General features: G+C 43.1%; 1 protein-coding gene across 11 annotated transcripts in view; it reads left to right on the top strand.

Annotated features, from left to right (window-relative positions):
* HOMER2 (homer scaffold protein 2) overlaps positions 1–19,899 on the top strand; it is a 96,658-nt gene that overhangs the window by 63,184 nt on the left and 13,575 nt on the right. For all 11 annotated transcript variants that reach the window (XR_014243486.1, XM_082388516.1, XM_082388513.1 and 8 more), the window contains 2 exons: positions 14,063–14,155; positions 18,579–18,685. Coding sequence is in view for 10 of the 11 variants with exons in the window: in XM_082388516.1 (XP_082244642.1) it covers positions 14,063–14,155; positions 18,579–18,685 (200 nt within the window). In the remaining variant the exon portion in view is untranslated. The remainder of the gene's footprint in view (positions 1–14,062; positions 14,156–18,578; positions 18,686–19,899) is intronic.

The raw sequence follows: 19,899 nt of genomic DNA, 5'->3' as shown, positions 1-19,899 counted from the left end.
CTGTGCTTCTGACTAACCGGCTGTAGATCAGAGGTTCCAATGACCCCCTCCTAAGGTTCAATTAATTTGCTAGAGCTGCTTATAGAACTCAGAGAAACATTTTACTTACTAGGTTACCAGTTTATTATAAAGGGGTATAACTCAGGAACAGCTGGATGGAGGAGACATAGGGCAAGGTATGGGGAAAGGACGGAGCTTCCATGCCCCTTCTGAAGTCTGCCACTCTCCCCACATCTCTACATGTTCACCCACCCGGAAGCTCTCCAAACCCATCCTTTTAGGGTTTTATGGAGGCTTTATTAATTAGGCATGATTGATTCCATCACTGACCACTGGTGATTGAGTCCCCTCCCCAGAGGGCTTGAAAGTTTCACCCCTCTATTCATGATTGGTTCCCCTGTCAACCAGCCCCTATCCTTAGGTCCTTTGCAAAAGTCACCTCATTGACATAAACCCAGTTTTGACGGAAAGGGGCTTGTTATGAATAATAAGATACCCATTTCACCTTTATGGCTCTGAACTCAGAACTGAGGACAAGAGACCAAATATTGTGACAAAAGATGCTCCCATTGCTCTTAGCACTCAGGAACTGTGAGCCAGGAACCGTGGAGGAAGACAAGGTATATATTTCTTATATGTCATAGGATCATAAGTTCTTAACTTGGAGTCCCCTTAAAATGTCACACAGTGTTTTGTGTGTGTGTTGCTTTTTTTCTAGGGAGAGCGTTCATAGCTTTGCTTTGATTTCCAAGGGGTCTGGGACACATTCTGTGGATAGTTAAAAAGGTGTTGAGGAGCAGAGCATGACTGACCACAGACTTGGAGAAGCCCAAGGACCGAGGAAACAAACTGACCACCTCTGAGAGGCCTCACCTAGCCGATTGAAGGGGCCAGAAGCTTGTTTTAGGAGAATAGGCTTCCTTTTAGGATGGTGGAGAGTCCTCTGTAGGTATTGAAAATGTACTGGTTAAAAGCAAGACTGACTAGGGACTTGCCTGGCGGTCCAGTGGTTAGGACTTCGTGCTTCCACTGCAGGAGACCCGGGTTCAATCCCTGGTCGGGGAACTAAGATCCCTCGTGTCTCGACGCAGCCAAAAAAACAAAAGAAAAACAAAAAGCAAGACTGCCTAGTTTATGTGACACTAGAACTTATTGGAAGACTATCAGAGTATCTCAAGGAATCCAAGAGAGAGTTGAAAATCCAGGAAGGGCTGGAGCCAGGCTGGCTCTGGGAATCTTGGCTAAAGGAGTTCTAGACCATTGCCTTGACCATCCCACTGACTGCTGGGCAGGTGTTTATTGAGCTCCTGCTGTGCCGACACCGTGCTGGGCACCAAGGATGCAGAGCTGTGGTCCCATCCCCAGAGGGCCTTACAGAATTCCAGACGCCTGGGGAAATGACAGAGCTGCTTAGTACAGACTTGGTTGCTTGGGTTCCCTGTGTACACTAAAGACTATTTTCACAGGGGCATTAAGATGAATCAGGAAGCCACCCTGGCAGGAACTTGCTAAATGCACCTTTCATTTGTCCAGTGTGTGTGCATGTGTGTGTGTACACCGCATACACACACATACACATTTCTAAGGAGGCCTCCAGCCCACAGACCCAGCCACAAACAAGCCCCCTAAGGAAGGGTACCCCACAGTCTGTCCTCCTCTGCATCCCCACCTATGAGGATGCTGTTCCCTAGAAGCCCAAGAAACCCAAAATGGCCTGGTGGCACGCCACACATCCTCTTATGCCACCCACTCGTACAAGCATTCTTTCCTGGGTACTAAAATCTCCAGATCGCCAGGGCTCAGCAGCATGGGGCAGGAAGCAGAAATCTTAAGGGTAGCTCATGGGGTATAAACATGGGAGATGTCACCTCCATCCCTGATCCCTCAGTCCCTGGACTGCGGCTCTGAGGAGAAGCATCACGTCCCACAGCTCTGCAAGATGTGGTGTTCTAGCAGGCAGCACAGCAGAGTTCTGGAAGGCCTGCTGCTTCTGCTGATAAGGTTTGTGGGAGGATCAAGAATCCTGTGGCGAGTAGACCTTGCTTCATTTCATTTGCAGAGAAGTTGGTTGGTTGGTTGGAGGTGGTGCTGTGTAGTACAGAAGGCATTAAGTAAGTCTGCGGGTCGGGGGGCCGGGAGGCATGACAGTTCATGGTAAACGTCTGTCCTGGTGAGGGTAAATTACCGTGTGCTCTAGAGGAAGGGCCCAGCGTAATCAGCTTTCCACCAGGGAGCTGGCTGGTCACTTAGAAGTGTGATGCAGAATCAGGGCCTCAGGGTGGGTCACTGCTGTTGGCATTGATACTCAACGGGGCCAGAAGTCAGGGTGGCCACACCACCTGAAGTCAGGAGTAGGTATTGTCAAGGCCACACCACATTCTCTCCCTGGCACCAAGGCCAGTGTGTCCACAAGCATTTTGAGCAAGTGCCAGGCTGCCTGGGGAAGAGAATGACTAGGTATCCATAGAGCAGCCTTCCTGCGCCTAGTTCTAAGGATTCTTTTTGCTGGAGGGGGGAGGATTCAGAAGAGCCTTGTCTTGGTCTGTTCAAGCTATTATAACAAAATACCATAGACTAGGTATTTAAGCAACAGCCTCTCACAGTTCTTTTTTTTTTATAATTAATTTTTATTGGAGTATAGTTGCTTTACAATGTTGTGTTAGTTTCTGCTGTACAGCAAAGTGAATCAGCTATACGTATACATATATCCCCTCTTTTTTGGATTTCCTTCCCATTTAGGTCACCACAGAGCATTGAGTAGAGTTCCCTGTGCTATACAGTAGGTCCTCATTAGTTATCTATTTTATACATAGTATCAATAGTGTGTATATGTCAATCCCAATCTCTCAGTTCCTCCCACCCCCCCTTTCCCCCTCGGTATCCATACATTTGTTCTCTACGTCTGTGCCTCGGTTTCTGCTTTGCATAAAAATGGTATAAGATCATCTATACCATTTTTCTAGATTCCACATATATGCGTTAATATATGATATTTGTCTTTCTCTTTCTTACTTCACTCTGTATGACAGTCTCTAGGTCCATCCACGTCTCTACAAATGACCCAATTTCAGTCCTTTTTATGGCTGAGTAATGTTGCATTGTATATATGTACCACATCTTCTTTATCCATTCCTCTGTAGATGGACATTTAGGTTGCTTCCATGTCCTGGCTATTGTAAATAGTGCTGCAATGAACATTAGGGTGCATGTGTCTTTTTGAATTATGGTTTTCTCAGGGTATATGCCCAGTAATGGGATTGCTGGGTCATATGGTAGTTCTATTTTTAGTTTTTTAAGAAACCTCCATACTGTTCTCTATAGTGGCTGTATCAATTTACATTCCCACCAACAGTGCAAGAGGGTTCCCTTTTCTCCATACCCTTTCCAGCATTTATTGTTTGTAGATTTTTTGATGATGGCCATTCTGACTGGTGTGAGGTGATACCTCACTGTAGTTTTGATTTGCATTTCTCTAATAATTAGTGATGTTGAGCATCTTTTCATGTGCCTCTTGGCCATCTGTATGTCTTCTTTGGAGAAATGTCTATTTACGTCTCTGCCCTTTTTTTTTTTTTTTTTTTTTCTTGATATTGAGCTGCATGAGCTGTTTGTATATTTTGGAGATTAATCCTTTGTCAGTTGCTTCGTTTGCAAATATTTTCTCCCATTCTGAGGATTGTCTTTTTGTCTTGTTTATGGATTCCTTTGCTGTGGACAGCCTCTCATAGTTCTGGAGGCTGGAGTCTGAGATCAGGGAGCCAGCATGGTCAAGTCAGGTGAAGGTCCTCTTCCAGGTTGCAGACTGTCAGCTTTTCATTGTGTTCTCACTTGATGAAAAGAGGGCTAGAATGCTCTCTGCGGTCTTTTTTATAAGGGCATTATTCCCATCCATGAGGGCTCCATCCTTATGACCCAGTCACCTCCCAAAGGCTCCACCTCCTAGTCCATCACACTGAGGGTTAGGATTGCCACATATGAATTTGAGGGAGACACAGACTTTCAGTCCATTGCAAGCATTCATGGGGAACGTGAATATCTCCAGGCTCTGGTTCGATTTGGGCCCATTGTTGTAGCCATTTCCCAGATCTCTTTGTCACTACCCCTCCAACTTGGTTTCTTCCCAATCCCTCCCATGCAGCTAGGCCCTTAACCATTTCCCCAGGGTTCAGTGTAGACTCCAACTCCAGGTCACCTCTCCTGTGCACACCGGACAGTGAGATGTTCCACGTCGTGCCACAGGGAGGATTTCCCTTTTCCATCATCCTCCGGACAACGGGAGGAGCACAAGCAAAATCCTGACACTGTGTGAGGGAAGCTGCAAACAGTTCACTGTTAACAGGGTGCCCAGGTTTTGGGGGTGGGTAAGGCTGATAGAGGCCAGCTGTTGGAAGGCCTTCTGTGTCATGCCAGAGTTTCTGGACTATATCCCATGGCCTGTGAAAGATTTTAAGCCAAGAAAGAAAATGATCAGATTTGCATTTTAGGTGGATTTTTTTCTGGCATCAAGACAGATTATTAGCTTGTGTTAGTCCAGATCAGAGATGATGAGGGCTTGTGTAAGAGTTGGAGAGATTTAAGAAATACTGAGGAGCTAAACTGGTGGAACTCGGTGAGTCGATGTGGGAGGCAAAGACTGGGGTGGTGATGGATGGCTGATGTGATGCCATTGTCTGAAATGAGGAAGAGGAATAGGTGCTGTGAGGATCAGAGTGAATTTCTATAAAGTGGAAGCAAGTATGATGGTGATTTGTTGAAAGAATAATTAACCAGAACCTCTGTCTGAAGTGGCTCTTGGGGATTGCATGCCTTTTCCCTCTGAAGAAGTGCCTGGTTGGGAGAAGAGGGGTGGTGGGAGCAATGCCTCCCCTGCCAAGTGTCTCATATCCAGACTGATAGGCCTGGAAGCCTCAGACTTCTGGGCAGGGTCAGATGGGGGGCTTCTGTCAGCGACAGGGTCCTGGCTGGGCCCACCTTGGCTCAACTGCCCCTGATCCCACCCAGGGCTGGAGTTCTTCACAGAAGCCCAGGATGGTTTGAGGGTTACTCTCAACTGCCTGGAACAATTTCTTCAATCTTTGGAGGACTCAAAGTAGCTAGGAAGGATAAAGGGGTAGCGTATCAATGAAAAGAATTGAAAGGAGGGAGAACTCAGAACAAAAATGAGAACAAGTTGCTAAAGTTCCATTATTTGTGTCCCTGAGAACTGAAGAGACCCTGGGCTGCGCCTGCTTCCAGGTGTGGCCACTTCTAATTTTTCCCAGACGGAAGAAAATGTCCTATCATTAAAGGGGAGTGCCCTGTCTTCCCGAGTTACCCGGTCTCCTCCAGCGGCGTTGGAGTCCTGCTTTGTGACTGTGACCTGCCATTGTCACAAAGCCGTATCAAAGAAGCCCTCAGATGTCTCCTTTGTTCAGAATGTTTCAAATCAACTTCTCCCCTCCCCTTTGAAGGGAACGATTAACCACACACTGATAAATTACCATGATGTGAGGCTGGCAGTCTCGACAAGTGGCAATTAGTTAGCACAGAGGACCTAGGGCCTAACGGGTTCCCGAGGTGTGTTGCTGAGAGGACAGCTGTGGCTGAATATTCTCGACTTCACAGAGCAGCCGCCCACAGACCTGAAAGGGGAATTGGTAATCAAACACTATAAATAGGCTAGAAAAAGGGACACCAGTGTGGATGTTTTCATTTAAGAACACTTTATACACACTTCTCTTTTTACCCCCCCCAGGAGGAAAATAGGTAGATACCTTTGTCTTTACTGCTCCCTTTATAAGGACCACTTCACACCAAAATCCAGAAAGTATTACAGGGACACTTTCTGCTCTTTATATAGGCTTTCCAAAATAACAGGAGCTGCATTTTCCCAGAGGTAAGCTGGGACTCTGTCCACCCGCTGGAGAGGGCATAACGCCTCAGCCTACTGAAGAATGTTGAAAAGCGACTTACGTGTTCTGACAAAAGGAAGGGCTTCTGAAGAGATCAAAGGAAGGAGAACCAAGTGTAAGAATAAACCAGTTGTTAAAGTTTAGATGGTTTCTGGCATATGACCCTGAGATGTTTGTCTCCATCTCATTCATTGCAGGCAGAAGGAAACACATTCTGCCACGAAGGGGAGTGATCCAGGGTGGAGTTGCTAGTGCTCTGTGATTGATCCATCTAAACCCTGACCCATACGTGGCATTTGCTTTTGACCCTTTTCAGTTATGTCATTTCAAATTCAAATTTGTGTTCTTATGCTCACTTCATTAACTCAGTGTAGTTGTGAGAGCATTGCCCTATCTCCTACCTTTGTGATTTAAAAGGCTAATTTTTCTTTCAGTGGGGGATATTGATCATTCTTTTGATATGTTTTAGTTAGAATGTTTTTGGCTGCAAGTAACAAAGAGGGCTTATGCTTTTCATACAAAAGAGAAGTCCTAAGGCAGGCAGTTGCCAGCATTAGTACAGTGGCTCCATGATATTGGGTGTAGGGCTCTGTGTGTTTGGTTTCTTTGACTGTCCTTTTCCTCATGGTGATAAAATGGCTTCTTAAGCTCTATCCATCACATCTGCATTTGTGGCAGGAGGGTGGTACCACAACCATCCCTGTAAACTCCCTTGGCAGATTTCTTTTTGGGATACTGTTATCAGTCTTGGGTCCCTAGGCCACCCTCCCACACCCACCTTCAGGAAAAAAAAAAAAAAAGAGGCAGACAAATGTCTTACCGTGATCAGCTTAGATCAGTTCTCATTCTCTACCACCTGGGAAATGTCCTGCTCTAGACAAATTGAGATTCTGTTGAGCTAAAGGAAAAGAAGAAATGGATTTTTTTTTTTTTAAATTTATGGCTGTGTTGGGTCTTCGTTTCTGTGCGAGGGCTCTCTCTAGTTGCGGCAAGCGGGGGCCACTCTTCATCGCGGTGCGAGGGCCTCTCACTATCGCGACCTCTCTTGTTGCGGAGCACAAGCTCCAGACGCGCAGGCTCAGTAATTGTGGCTTACGGGCCTAGTTGCTCCGCGGCATGTGGGATCTTCCCAGACCAGGGCTCGAACCCGTGTCCCCTGCATTGGCAGGCAGATTCTCAACCACTGCGCCACCAGGGACGCCCAAGAAATGGATTTTGAATAAGCAAATAGGTAGCGTCTGCCCTAGGGTCTTCAAAGACCAAGGCCAAAAAATGTCACAAATGAAATAAAACAATAGTCTTTCATTTTCTGTCATAATATGATGATGATGATGATTTTGATTACAAAATTATTACCACACATTTAAAAACTATAGAAAATGATCCTAATAAGTAAAGACATGAGAATTTGGCATATATTAAGAAACATTTGTGGTTTGACACGTCCTTTGATCCATGAGTTTTATTTATAGGAATCTATTCTAAGGAAATAATTGTAACTGTGTCCAGAGAATTAGCTACAAGAATTTTCCTTGCAGCATCATTTATAATAGCAAAAACAAAAAGACAAAAACACCAGCCTAAATGTCCAGCCATAGGAAATTAGTTAAATAAACTCCAGTATATCCTTCAGGGTGATATTGTGCAGCAATTCAGGTAATGTAATAGAAGATCATGTAAGTGCATGGAAATATTGTCATATTGTTAATATCAAAAGTAGCTATAAAAGCAGATGTACCGCGTTCTATTTTTTAAGGAATATGTGTAGTGGATGCATGTATACAGATAGGAAAAAATCAAGAGTTTATGTGGTTAGTGCTTATCTCTGGGTGATGGGACTATAGGTTTTAAAAAGATATTTTTTCCTAAATTATACTTACTAAATGTACAAGCATGTGCGCTTTTTTTATAATAAGGGGGGAAATATGAGAAAGCTTAAGACTTGGAGAGAGGGGCTTTTTCACCAAAGGACGGTCATCTGTCACCTCGCTCAGTGAGGACTGCTTTCATTCCAACAGTTGGAGGCTGTGAGTGGAAACCTCCCATCCTTCTCCCAGGGCTCCCTGGATTGCTTCCAGTTTTTCATGATTGTAGATAATGCGAGGATTAACATCTTTATATTGAAGGCCTTATTTTTTTCATATTTCCAATTATTTTTGAAGAATAGTTTCCCAAAAGTGATCTCACTAGGTCAGTGGGTAGGAACATTTTTTTCTCACTTACGATACATATTTCCAAATTGCTTCTCAGTGGGGCTGTACCAGTCACAATGCTGCCAGGAATACCTTTGCCAGCACAGGATATTATAATTGTTTTTAGCGTTTGCTAATTCAGCAGGCAAAGAATGGTGCCTCATTATTTTGCTTTGCATTTCCAGCAAGGCTGAACGATCTTCTCTATAAATTGTTTACTTGTTATGTTTTTTATTCCTGAATTTTGCCATTTATCTATTGGGGTTTTCATATTTTCCTTTTCAATTTGTACAAACTCTTTCTATACTAAAGATAATGGCCCTTTTTCTGTTGTACTGGCCTAGCTATAGATATTTCCCCCAGGCTGTTGTTTCCCTTCTGATTTAGTTTTTTTTTTCTTTTTATATTCAAAAGCTTTGAATTGTTAGGCAGTCAAGTCTGTCACTTTTATGATTTTCTTTTGTTTCTTACAAGTTTAGAAAATTACCCTCTCACCCCTCAAGCAGAAGTCTGATGAATGTTCAACTCTGCTTGCATCCAGATTTAAAAAAAAATACTTACCCCTTTAACCCATCATTGATTTATCATGCTACTGGTTTGTGTAAGGATTTAAATTCATTTCCCCTCAGTTTACCAAAATTATCTCAATCATATTTTTGAATAATTTTCTCCATTAATTTATGATTCCTCCTTTGTCATAGCTAATTTTTATATAAATGGTAGGGCCTATTCCCATAATGCCACCTCTTTTTAAATGATTATTTATTTACCTAAAATGTATCTGATAGGGCTTATCCTACTTCATTACATTTTAAGCTTATTTTCTGATAAAAATTCTTTTGATTCTCACCCATATGAATATAAAACGAAATCCTCTACAGACTCAGAATTCCTTTGAGCACAGGAACCAAGTCTTTCTTGGGTATTTCAGTGTACCCAGCACAGTCCCTAGCGCATAGAGATAACTAGTTAATATTTTTGAATGCATGAATTCACCCTTTTGCGGCATTCTTTTACCAAAGTTCGTGGTTTAAGTCCAATCAAGGCCAGAGAAGCTGTGCTTCTCTCTGTTGAACCCCTATCCTACACCCAGCAAAGCCCCATGTGATCCATGGAGGTTGTATTAGTATCCACGTTTCATAGATGAAGAAACCAAGGTGCAGAGCAGTTCATTTGCCTGCATTTGAAAGGCTGATAAGTGTCAGAGTTGGGCATCTTAGCTAAGGTAGCAGTTAAGCAGGTAAATCATAGGACCCCGGAGTGTCCAGCACTGGCTTCACATGGCCTGTGTTCAGTCCCAGTGTGACCTTGGCCAGTTTCGAAACCCATCTGTGCCCCATTTGTATACTGACAGTAGTAAGAGGACCTCAGGGTAGCTGTGAGTGCATAGTAAGACTGTACATTCTAACCGAGTGTCTTATCTCATCCCTAGGAGTCGAGAATACATGTCCTTTTTTCCCCTTTTTTGAGATGTTCTAGGCTGTTACTGTTCATAGGCATGCCTTGGAGATATTGTGAATTTGGCTCCAGACCACCGCAATAAAGCAAATCTTGCAATAAAGCAAGTCACACAAATTTTTTGGCTTCGCAGTGCGTGTAAAAGTTATGTTTACACTATACTGTAGTCCATTAAGTGTGCACTAGCATTATGTCTAAAATAACAATGTACATACCTAAATTAAAAAAATACGTTGTGGCTAATAATTGCTAACCATTATCTGAGCCTTCACTGAATTTTAGTAACAGCAAAGATCACTGATGGCAGATCACCATGAAAGTTTGAAACACTGTGAGAATTAGTGACACAGAGACACGAAGTGAGCAAATACTGTTGGAAAAATGGTGCCGATAGACTTGCTTGATGCAGGGTTGCCACCAGCCTTCAATTTGTAAAAAGCACGGTTATCTGTGAAATGCGATAAAGTGAGGTCTGCCTGTGTAGTAGCACTGTCACCTTGAGGTCCTATAAGGATGTGTGTTTTGACATATGTGTGACAGTTGTTCCTTGCCTCCCTTTTGTAACTGAGAAAGAGAACAGCTAAATAGTGAAGCTGAGGAGAGCTGTAAAATCAGAACTTGTCGCCCGGGCCCCTTATTCTGTATCTGCTATTCTAATCCTCAGGCCTTGTCTTTGCCTTAAAGGTTCCCATGGCCTGTTTTGGAGTTAAAGCTTTTAGAATTTTCTTTTAAAGAGGAAGTGAGTACAATTCTATTTTAAGGTAAGGGCATCTCTTTGCAAATGGAAAATCCAATCAATAAATGTTTAGCAACTGCTGTGGGCAAGACTCTTGGCATTCTTATAAGCACGCGAAAGTAACTGGATGTGTGGATGATTGTGTGGAAATCAGATATGGGCTCAAGTTCAGGTTTATTATTTACTAGCCATGTGACCATGGGCAAATTTTAACCTCTCTAAGACTCTATTTTCTTTTCAGGAAACTATACATAAGAATTCCCATCCTAGGGACTTCCCTGATGGCACAGTGGTTAAGACTCCGCACTCCCAATGCAGTGTTCGATCCCTGGTCAGGGAACTAGATCCCACATGTGTGCCGCAACTAAGAGTGAGCATGCCACAACTAAGGAGCCTGCCTGCCGCAACTAAGGAGCCCGCTTGCCACAACTAAGACCCGGCACAACCAAATAAATAAGTAAAATAAATATTAAGAAAAAAAAAAGAATTCCTGTCCTACAGAGGATGGAGAGGAGCAAACAAGAGAACGTGTGTTAAGAAGCCATTAAACTCCTTACCTTGTAGATGTGCCTATGCTGAGGGTCTAGGGGTAGAGGGTACTAAGTAGGCCCACCCAAGACAAAACTGTGGGACACCTGGAGGGGCCACCATGATGGGTGTCAGGGGACAAAGAGAGAAGGGCCCATTGGAACTGAAGGTTTGTGCTCTGGGCTGAGTCTCCAGGAGTTGAGCTGAGGGTCATCCCAGATGTTCAGGGTCAGGTAGGAGGAGACAGACAGAATGGAGGCCCCCAAGCTCCATCCAGAGGCAACTTGTTCTATCAAAGCCCAGCAGGGCTTTATTTACTGACTTGTTTGCCACTATCTCCTGCTACCCAAGTCTTGCCCTCTATCTGATACTACCACAGTGTTCACACCCCAGCACCTAACTTAGGGCATGGCCCAGCTCACGGTGAAAATTTTTGTTTGCTGAAGGTGTGAGTCGTGCTCAGACCATGTTTGTTGACTGAATAAGCATGACCCTGGCTGATGCCATGTCCAATCTAGTTTACAAGCAACTTCGAATAAGACCCTGAGAGAAAGAGACCCTGACAGGCACAAGGACGGTCTGTAAAGAACAGTGCTTTTGGTTTGGGAGCCTGGTGAATTGAGATGCTTGTGGGAGACAGCCAGCCCCACCTTCCTAAGCACAGCATGGGGAGACTCCATTAGCAGGTGTGTTTACTGAGAACCACATGCATTACCGTTTTCTTCAAATCACGTTTGACTTTTATTTGATAGTAGGGCACAAAAACATTTAAGATCATACCTTTTAAAAGTTGCATCTTTTAATGTCTTAATAAGATTGAAAGGCCTTTATGGTGCCTGCACAAAATCTCTTCCGCGATAATGTTCATATTCCAAGTGATGCTCTATCTAGTTCCTAGGTTGATCCAATCAGTTAAGCTTAGGAAGCAGAAAGATGGGGCAGAATAGTCCCAGACACTTACCACAGTACCTTCCTAGGTCCTTAGGTTCGGCCTGTACTTTGACATGATTTTTTTTTTCAAGTGGGCAGAGGTGTGCAAATCTGGAACCCAGAGCTCATTCATTCACTGAACAAACTTATTTGTGCCTGCTCTCTGCCAGGTGTCAGGGGAGGGTGCAAAGAGGAAAAGCGTGGACCCTGCCGTCAAGGAGTTCATGACATGATATTTTTACTTACGGGTCCCCTAAAAGGAAGGTGGGTGCTTTGTCCATCCTTGCTAGACCTCATGTCTTTTAAGCAACAGGTAATGTGATTTTTCTCTGACAGCTCTGGGTTGGTTAAGTGAAGCCCTGTAGCTGTGGCTTTATTTACAGGCCTGTGGGAGCAACACAGGCCAGCGTTGCCACGCTGACCTTCTCTGCCTCCACTGGGTGCTTGGTTGACCAACGGCTATCACCCGGCAAGGTTTCCCAAAGCAGACAGCTGTTGTTGGCTTTGTGAAGCACTCAGAGGGCGGCCTGTGCTCCGAAATAGAGTTCTCAGCAAAAGCCACAGAATTGTTGGTGGCCTTGCCACTTGGCCAGCTGTTTTTCGTTTCTCAGCAACATTTGGCTCTCTCTTGCTGTGTGATGTCAGCATTAGCTATCACAGGATGTTCTCTGTTCAAACAATGTATTGGCTGATTAAAATCAGTTGCCTTGTCAGTGACTATAAAGCAGTGATTGATATGATTGCCCTGGGATTTTAAGAATTTTTTTCTTTTAAGAAAATATTAGGGGCTTCCCTGGTGGCTCAGTGGTTGAGAATCTGCCTGCCAATGCAGGGGACGTGGGTTCGAGCCCTGGTCTGGGAAGATCCCACAGGCCGCGAAGCAATTAGGCCCGTGAGCCACAACTACTGACCCTGCGCGTCTGGAGCCTGTGCTCCGCAACAAGAGAGGCCGCGATCGTGAGAGGCCCGCGCACCGCAATGAAGAGTGGCCCCCGCTTTCCGCAACTAGAGAAAGCCCTCGCACAGAAACGAAGACCCAACACAGCCAAAAATAAATAAATAAATAAATTTAAAACTAAAAAAAAGAAAATATTAGAACATTTTTGAAAGCAGAGAGCATAGTATAATGGACAGCCATATGCGCATCACGTAGATTTAACAGTGAACACTGTGCCACATTGCTTCATCTGTTTTTATTGTTGCTGAAGTACTCTAAAGTAAATTACAGACATTGAGACATTTCACACCTAAATACTTCAGTGTCGATCTCTAAAGAATCACATTTCCCAACAACCACAACATCATCAGCACTTCTAACAAAATTAATAATAACTCCTGGACTTCCCTGGTGGCGCAGTGGTTAAGAATCCACCTGCCAATGTGGGGGACACGGGTTCGAGTCCTGGTCTGGGAAGATCCCACATTCCGTGGAGCAACAAAGCCCATGCGCCACAACTACTGAGCCTGAGCGCTGTAACTACTGAAGCCTGCATGCTCTAGGGCCCGCAAGCCACAACTACTGAGCCCATGCGCCACAACTACTGAAGCCCATGTGCCTAGAGCCCGTGCTCCGCAACAAGAGAAGCCACTGCAATGAGAAGATGGCGCACCGCAATGAAGAGTAGCCCCCACTTGCCGCAGCTAGAGAAAGCCCGTGCGCAGCAACGAAAACCCAAAGCAGCCATAAATAAATAAATAAATAAGTAAATAAATAAATAAATAAAAAGGTTTATTTATTTACTTAAAAAAAAAAAAGTAACTCCTTGGTGTCATCTTATCCAGTCCATGCTCACATTTCCCTCCTTGTTGCCCAGAAGTCTTCTACTTGGTCTGTTCAAAAGAGGACTCAGTCCTAGGCTACACGTTGCATTTTGCTATTTTATATCTTAGACTTTTAAAATCTAGGACTGTTCCTTCTCAACTTTTTGGATGTTTTTGTTTTTCATGACATTGACTTTTAAGAGTTCTTGGATCTTTCAATAGGGATTATGAAGTTTTTCATGGATTCCTTTTGCGCTATAGCTAAATTTCTTTTGTTGCATTTGTATTAGGTGCTGTTAGCCAGAGGTATGTGTTTTTAATATTTCGCCACCAAATCTAGCTTCAGTATCTTAGAAATTCATTCAGATCTGACCTTGGCCAATAGTGGGTTTTTTTGGAAAAAGCATTCATTATATTCATTTCTTTTTAATCTCAAATAAAATCTTTCTTATGGTTTTATACAGAGTTTATTGGCTTAAAATGAATGCAAAATAATAAAGGTAGGTTCTGAATATCAGCCATGTGTAAGGTTAAGGAAAGCCCTAATAATTCTTCTTCACGTTCAGTTTGCAGAGAAATTCCAGGAGGTGAAAGAAGCTGCCAGACTAGCCAGAGACAAATCCCAGGAGAAAATCGAGACCTCGAGCAATCATTCCCAAGTAAGTAATTTGTCCGTAAAATGAATGAGTGTGATCAGTGATTGAGACTCTTTGTTCCTTGTCACTTTTGACAAGAAATAGGAAATTTTTGCAGTAGGGCATTTTGAAAACTGTTTCAACTATTAGCCTGCTCACAGTGAGATGAATGTGACATGTAAGAGACTCTTGAATTTTTCAGGATGTGGTGATAGATTTTGGATGGAAAATGTTTGATGAGATTAGAGTTAATGCATGTCCCTGGTCTGGGATGTCCTCTGGTCACAGTTCAAAAACCAATGCCAAGGTGAAGTGTTTTCTTTCTGTGTTGGGAGGTGAGGTCTGCATGAAGGATGCTCATGGACAAATGCAGGTGCCTGTGCCCATGACAGAGAAAACTTGATCGATGCCAGAGAGTCCTCGTCTGTCTCCCTATTATAACAAAGTCAGGTGGGAGGTGGTATTCCAACAGCTCTGGTTTAGCCAACGTAAATGTGGCTTTGCCAGGAACTGAGTTATCTGTCTACTTAAAAGTGTGATAATTGACTAAAAGGGACCTATTTTAACCTGAAATAAAAATGCCTGCCTTCCTGACGTCTAGATTGGGGTGTGTAGTGGTAGGTGGAAACCTTGACCTAGTGACAGAGTTATGTGTAGAGAGACAGGGAAAGGGAGACCTGACGAGACGTAGGAGCTGGGGTCTGGGATTAGGGATAAGCATGATGTAAATGCAAGGCAGCCAGGGGTCTGCCTGCCTGGCGGTGAGGTGCACAGTGGGAGGAACAGAGATGCACTTGGAGGTACTGTGGAGGACCTGGAATTCTTCATTAGTGGATCATTCTTACTTAATTATTTATTGTTGGATAGTGGGAAGGCATTGGAGATGTTTTATGGCTACTGATCAGGAATTGACATGAGGGTTGCATGCGGGTGGTGAAGAAGTCAGGGAGGAGCTGAGGGCAGGAAGATCGGAGAGGAGGCTGTGGGGTGGAGAATGGCCAGGCCAGGACAGCCATGGATGGATGTCGGGGAAGCTTGTGGAAAGAGAACAGGAGGCATGGGCATCCTGAGCGGTCAAGATTAACACCCTAGACTGGGCCGTCAGCAATAGCTGAAGCTGAATCCTATAAAAGATGCCCCTATGGATTTATGGAAATGAATGTGTATTAGACTTCAAGTGGACAGGAACTTTCCTGAATCTTTGTAAATAATCTTTAATAACATCTAAATGATACTGTTAATTTAGTATACTAATTATTGTACTGAGTAATAGCTGAGGATCTGTAAAATTGGGCACTTGAAATGGTCCATAGTCTAAGGACTTTCTCTGTGGTTTTTTTTTTTTTTTTTCGAATGCTAAGATTATTATACAATAAGAGTTACCAAAGATATTTTGTTAATGTTTTGGTGTGTTTCTTCCTAATATAGCTTTCCAGTATATTTTTGTGTTATTCTTTTTAATATTTTTTTAAAAAACTTATTTGTTATGATCCTTTCCTTGTGTTTTCAAATATCCCTTTTCAAAACTATTTTAATGGCTAGATAGTATTCCAGTGTTTGTTTGTATCACAACTTATTCCATTAACCTCCTATAATGTGGGACATCTATGTTGTTTCTAATTTTTCATTAATATAAATAACACCGCGCTAAGCATTCTTGCACACCTTTTGTGCATTTGATGGTTTCTGCAGGATAAATTCTTGAAGTGATAAGTATTGGGTTAAGGGTAGGAATTTTTTTTTTTTTTCTGGTCAACAATTGTTTTTTTTTGGATTTTATTTTATTTATTTTTTATACAGCAGGTTCTTATTAGTTATCCATTCTATACATATTAGTGTATACATGTCAATCCCAATCTCCCAATTCATCCCACCACCACCACCCCCACCACTTTCCCCCCTTAGTGTCCATGTGTTTGTTCTCCACATCTGTGTCTCTATTTCTGCCCTGCAAACTGGTTCATCTGTACCATTGTTCTAGGTTCCATATATATGTGTTAATATACGATATTTGTTTTTCTCTTTCTCACTTACTTCACTCTGTATGACAGTCTCTAGATCCATCCACGTCTCTACAAATGACCCAATTTCGTTCCTTTTTATGGCTGAGTAATGTTCCATAGTATATATGTACCACATCTTCTTTATCCATTCGTCTGTCAATGGGCATTTAGGTTGCTTCCATGACCTGGCTACTGTAAATAGTGCTGCAGTGAACACTGGGTTGCATGTGTCTTTTTGAATTATGGTTTTCTCTGGGTATATGCCCAGTAGTGGGATTGCTGGGTCATATAGTAATTCTATTTTTAGTTTTTTAAGGAACCTCCGTACTGTTCTCCATAGTGGCTGTATCAATTTACATTCCCACCAACAGTGCAAGAGGGTTCCCTTTTCTCCACACCCTCTCCGGCATTTGTTGTTTGTAGCTTTTCTGATGATGCCCATTCTAACTGGTGTGAGGTGATACCTCATTGTAATTTTGATTTGCATTTCTCTAATAATTAGTGATGTTGAGCAGCTTTACATGTGCTTCTTGGCCATCTGTATGTCTTCTCTGGAGAAATGTCTATTTAGGTCTTCTGCCCATTTTTGGATTGGGTTGTTTGTTTTTTTGATATTGAGCTACATGAGCTGCTTGTAAATTTTGGAGATTAATCCTTTGTCAGTTGCTTCACTTGCAAATATTTTCTCCCATTCTGAGGGTTGTCTTCTCATCTTGTTTATGGTTTCCTTTGCCGTGCAAAAATGTTTAAGTTTCATTAGGTCCCATTTGTTTATTTTTGTTTTTATTTCCATTTCTCTAGGAGGTGGGTCAAAAAGGATCTTGCTGTGATTTATGTCACGGAGTGTTCTTCCTATGTTTTCCTCGAAGAGTATTATAGTGTCTGGTCTTACAGTTAGGTCTTTAATCCATTTGGAGTTTATTTTTGTGTATGGTGTTAGGGAGTGTTCTAATTTCATTCTTTTACATGTGGCTGTCCAGTTTTCCCAGCAAGGGGTAGGACGTTTTGAGAGCTTTTGACACACACTGCAAACATCCCTACAGAAATGTACAATTGAGACTCCCACCAGCAGTGAATGAGAGCGTTTTTCCCTCCCGTTCCCTCCCCAACAAAGCTTTGTTGATTTGACAGAAGAAGAATGTATTTTATTGGCTTTTTTCATTTTGTATTTCTTTACTAGTGAGATTGAATTTTTTTGTTTATTAATTCTATGTATTTCTTCTTCTGTAAATGTCAATTGCATATCTTTTCCGCTTTTTTGTGTTCATTTCCAAGAACTTTATTCTTAACATGGCTAGTTTTGAATATATACAAAACTAGGCAGAACTGGGTAAATGAACCCCCATGGACCCATAGGTCAGCTTTAACAATTAGGACTTTATGACCAGTTGTTTCATCTACACCCCCCTCTCCCTCCGTCTTTATTTTAAAGCCAGTCCCAGACATCATTTCATCCATAAATATTTCAGAGCGTCTCTCTAAAAGTTGAGGACTCTAAGAGTTTTTTAGTATAGGAAAGGTATTAGCATTTTTGTTTTTAGTATGCATTGCAAATATTTCCCCCACATTGTTGCTTACATTCTGATATAGTTTATGGCACTTTTTTGCGATGTAGAAATTTAGTCATACGTCATTCCCTTCATGTCTTTCCTTTGCCTTTATTCTTCTTGGAGGCTAAATAAAATCTTTCTAAGATCTTATCCAAGACCAGATGAGGTTTCACCTCCACGTAGTATGGTTTATTACAGAAAACATTTCAGAATATTCATAACATTGCTAAATAGTCGCAGACACCCATATCTGATTCCTGGTTTTTTTTTTTCAAATGAGTGTGTTCATCTCTCTGTAGCCCTGGGATTTTTAAGTCATCTCGTCTTCTTATACTTTTTCTCTTAACTCATTCACTGTTTCTTATTATAAAACCCTCCTCCCCCCTTTCTTTTTCTTTTTTTTTTTCTTTTGGCCGTGCCCTGCAGCATGTGGGATCTTAGTTCCCCAACAAGGGATTGAACCCGCGCCCCCTGCAGTGGAAGCACGGCGTCTTAACCACTGGACCGCCAGGGAAGTCCCCTAAACCCTCCACCTCTTTTAATCTGTGGCTTCTGTCCTGTGTTATTTAAGGAGATCAGGTATCCGGGCTTGTTAGGTTTACCTGTAAAGTTTGAGTGAAAAGGTTCTGCATAACGGCCCTGTATGCTGTCCTGTGGGTAAAATGCACAGGCCGTCTGGACTCCAAGTGGAGTCTCCAGGGATAGTCTTGTTATTAGTCTGTGGACTTGTCAGTCTTTGCTGCATTCTGGTTGGATGCGTTGGTTCTCCCACACTCATAACCAGACAGTTCCTCATTATGCCTGATTTGCTTCCGCTGTGAGGACGAGCGATAAGGTGTGCAGGTGATTCAGTCTGGCCAGGAATCTGGGTGTGAAACCCCATCTTCCACTCAGGCATCCAGCATCAACGGAACGGACGATGAAAAGGCGTCTTGTGCGGGTCCTGCCAACACACACCTCAAGTCTGAGAACGACAAGCTGAAGATCGCGCTGACACAGAGGTGAGCATATTTAAACCCAGGTGCTGTTGCCTCCCAGGTCAGCACTTCCTGCAGCCTTTCCTACTGGGCAGGGTTTCAGGAAGTTGGGAAAGGAGACTGGGTCCTGCTCAGAGCGTCCGGTCTTGACTCCTGGCCAGAGGAAGACCAGCTGCCTTCATGGTTGTTCTCTGTGCACATCAGCATCTATGTGTGTGTGTGAGAAAGAGAGAGGTGTCCCTGTGCTTTTTTTTTCTTTTTTGCCACACCGTGAGACCTGTGAGATCTTAATTCCCCAGCCAAGGATGGAACCCGGGTCCCCTGCAATGGAAGCGTGGAGTCCTAACCACTGGACCGCCAGGGAAGTCCCCGTCCCAGTGCTTACGTTTCATTTTTTGGGGGGGGGGGTGGCCCGTGCCATGCGGCATGCGGGATCTTAGTTCCCCAACCAGGGGTCAAACCCGTGCCCCCTGCATTGGGAGTATGGATTCTTAACCACTGGACAACCAGGGAAGTCCCTGTTTTGGGTTTTTTTTTTTTTTTTTTTTTTTTTTTAATTTTTTTAAATTTTTTTAATGCTATTCTTGTCTGCTTACATTCTTTTTATTTATGTATGTATGTATGTATGGCTTTGTTGGGTCGTCGTTTCTGTGCGAGGGCTTTCTCTAGTTGTGGCAAGCGGGGGCCACTCTTCATCGCGGTGCGCGGGCCTCACTATCACGGCCTCTCGTTGCCGAGCACAGGCTCCAGACGCGCAGGCTCAGTAATTGTGGCTCACGGGCCAAGTTGCTCCGCGGCATGTGGGATCTTCCCAGACCAGGGCTTGAACCCGCGTCCTCTGCATTGGCAGGCAGATTCTCAACCACTGCGCCACCAGGGAAGCCCCCTGTTTTGGTTTTTGAGAAGCCAAATTTATCATTTATTCATATATGATAACACTGAAAAACATTAAAACCTAAGAAACTATCTTGAAATTAAAATCTCACAAAAATCAGTAGCTTTTCTATATACAAACAAACATCACCTAGACTATATATTTGAAGAAGAGATTTCCTTTACAATATGAACTAGAACCATAAAATACATGGGAATAAACTTAAGAAATGTACAGGATCTTTGTGAAGAAAACTCAAATGATTTTGAGGGCCATACGTGAGTAATTCAACAAATAGAAAAAGTCTATTGGGAAGTGGTAGGAAGCCTCACTATTTTAAAAAGTATCAATTTCCCTTAAATTG

The sequence above is a fragment of the Balaenoptera borealis genome, assembly GCF_965194805.1.
Source record: "Balaenoptera borealis genome assembly, chromosome: 3".
Taxonomy (NCBI): domain Eukaryota; kingdom Metazoa; phylum Chordata; class Mammalia; order Artiodactyla; family Balaenopteridae; genus Balaenoptera; species Balaenoptera borealis.
The sequence above is the reverse complement of the archived record's forward strand: the minus strand, read 5'-3'. Positions and strand labels throughout refer to the sequence as shown.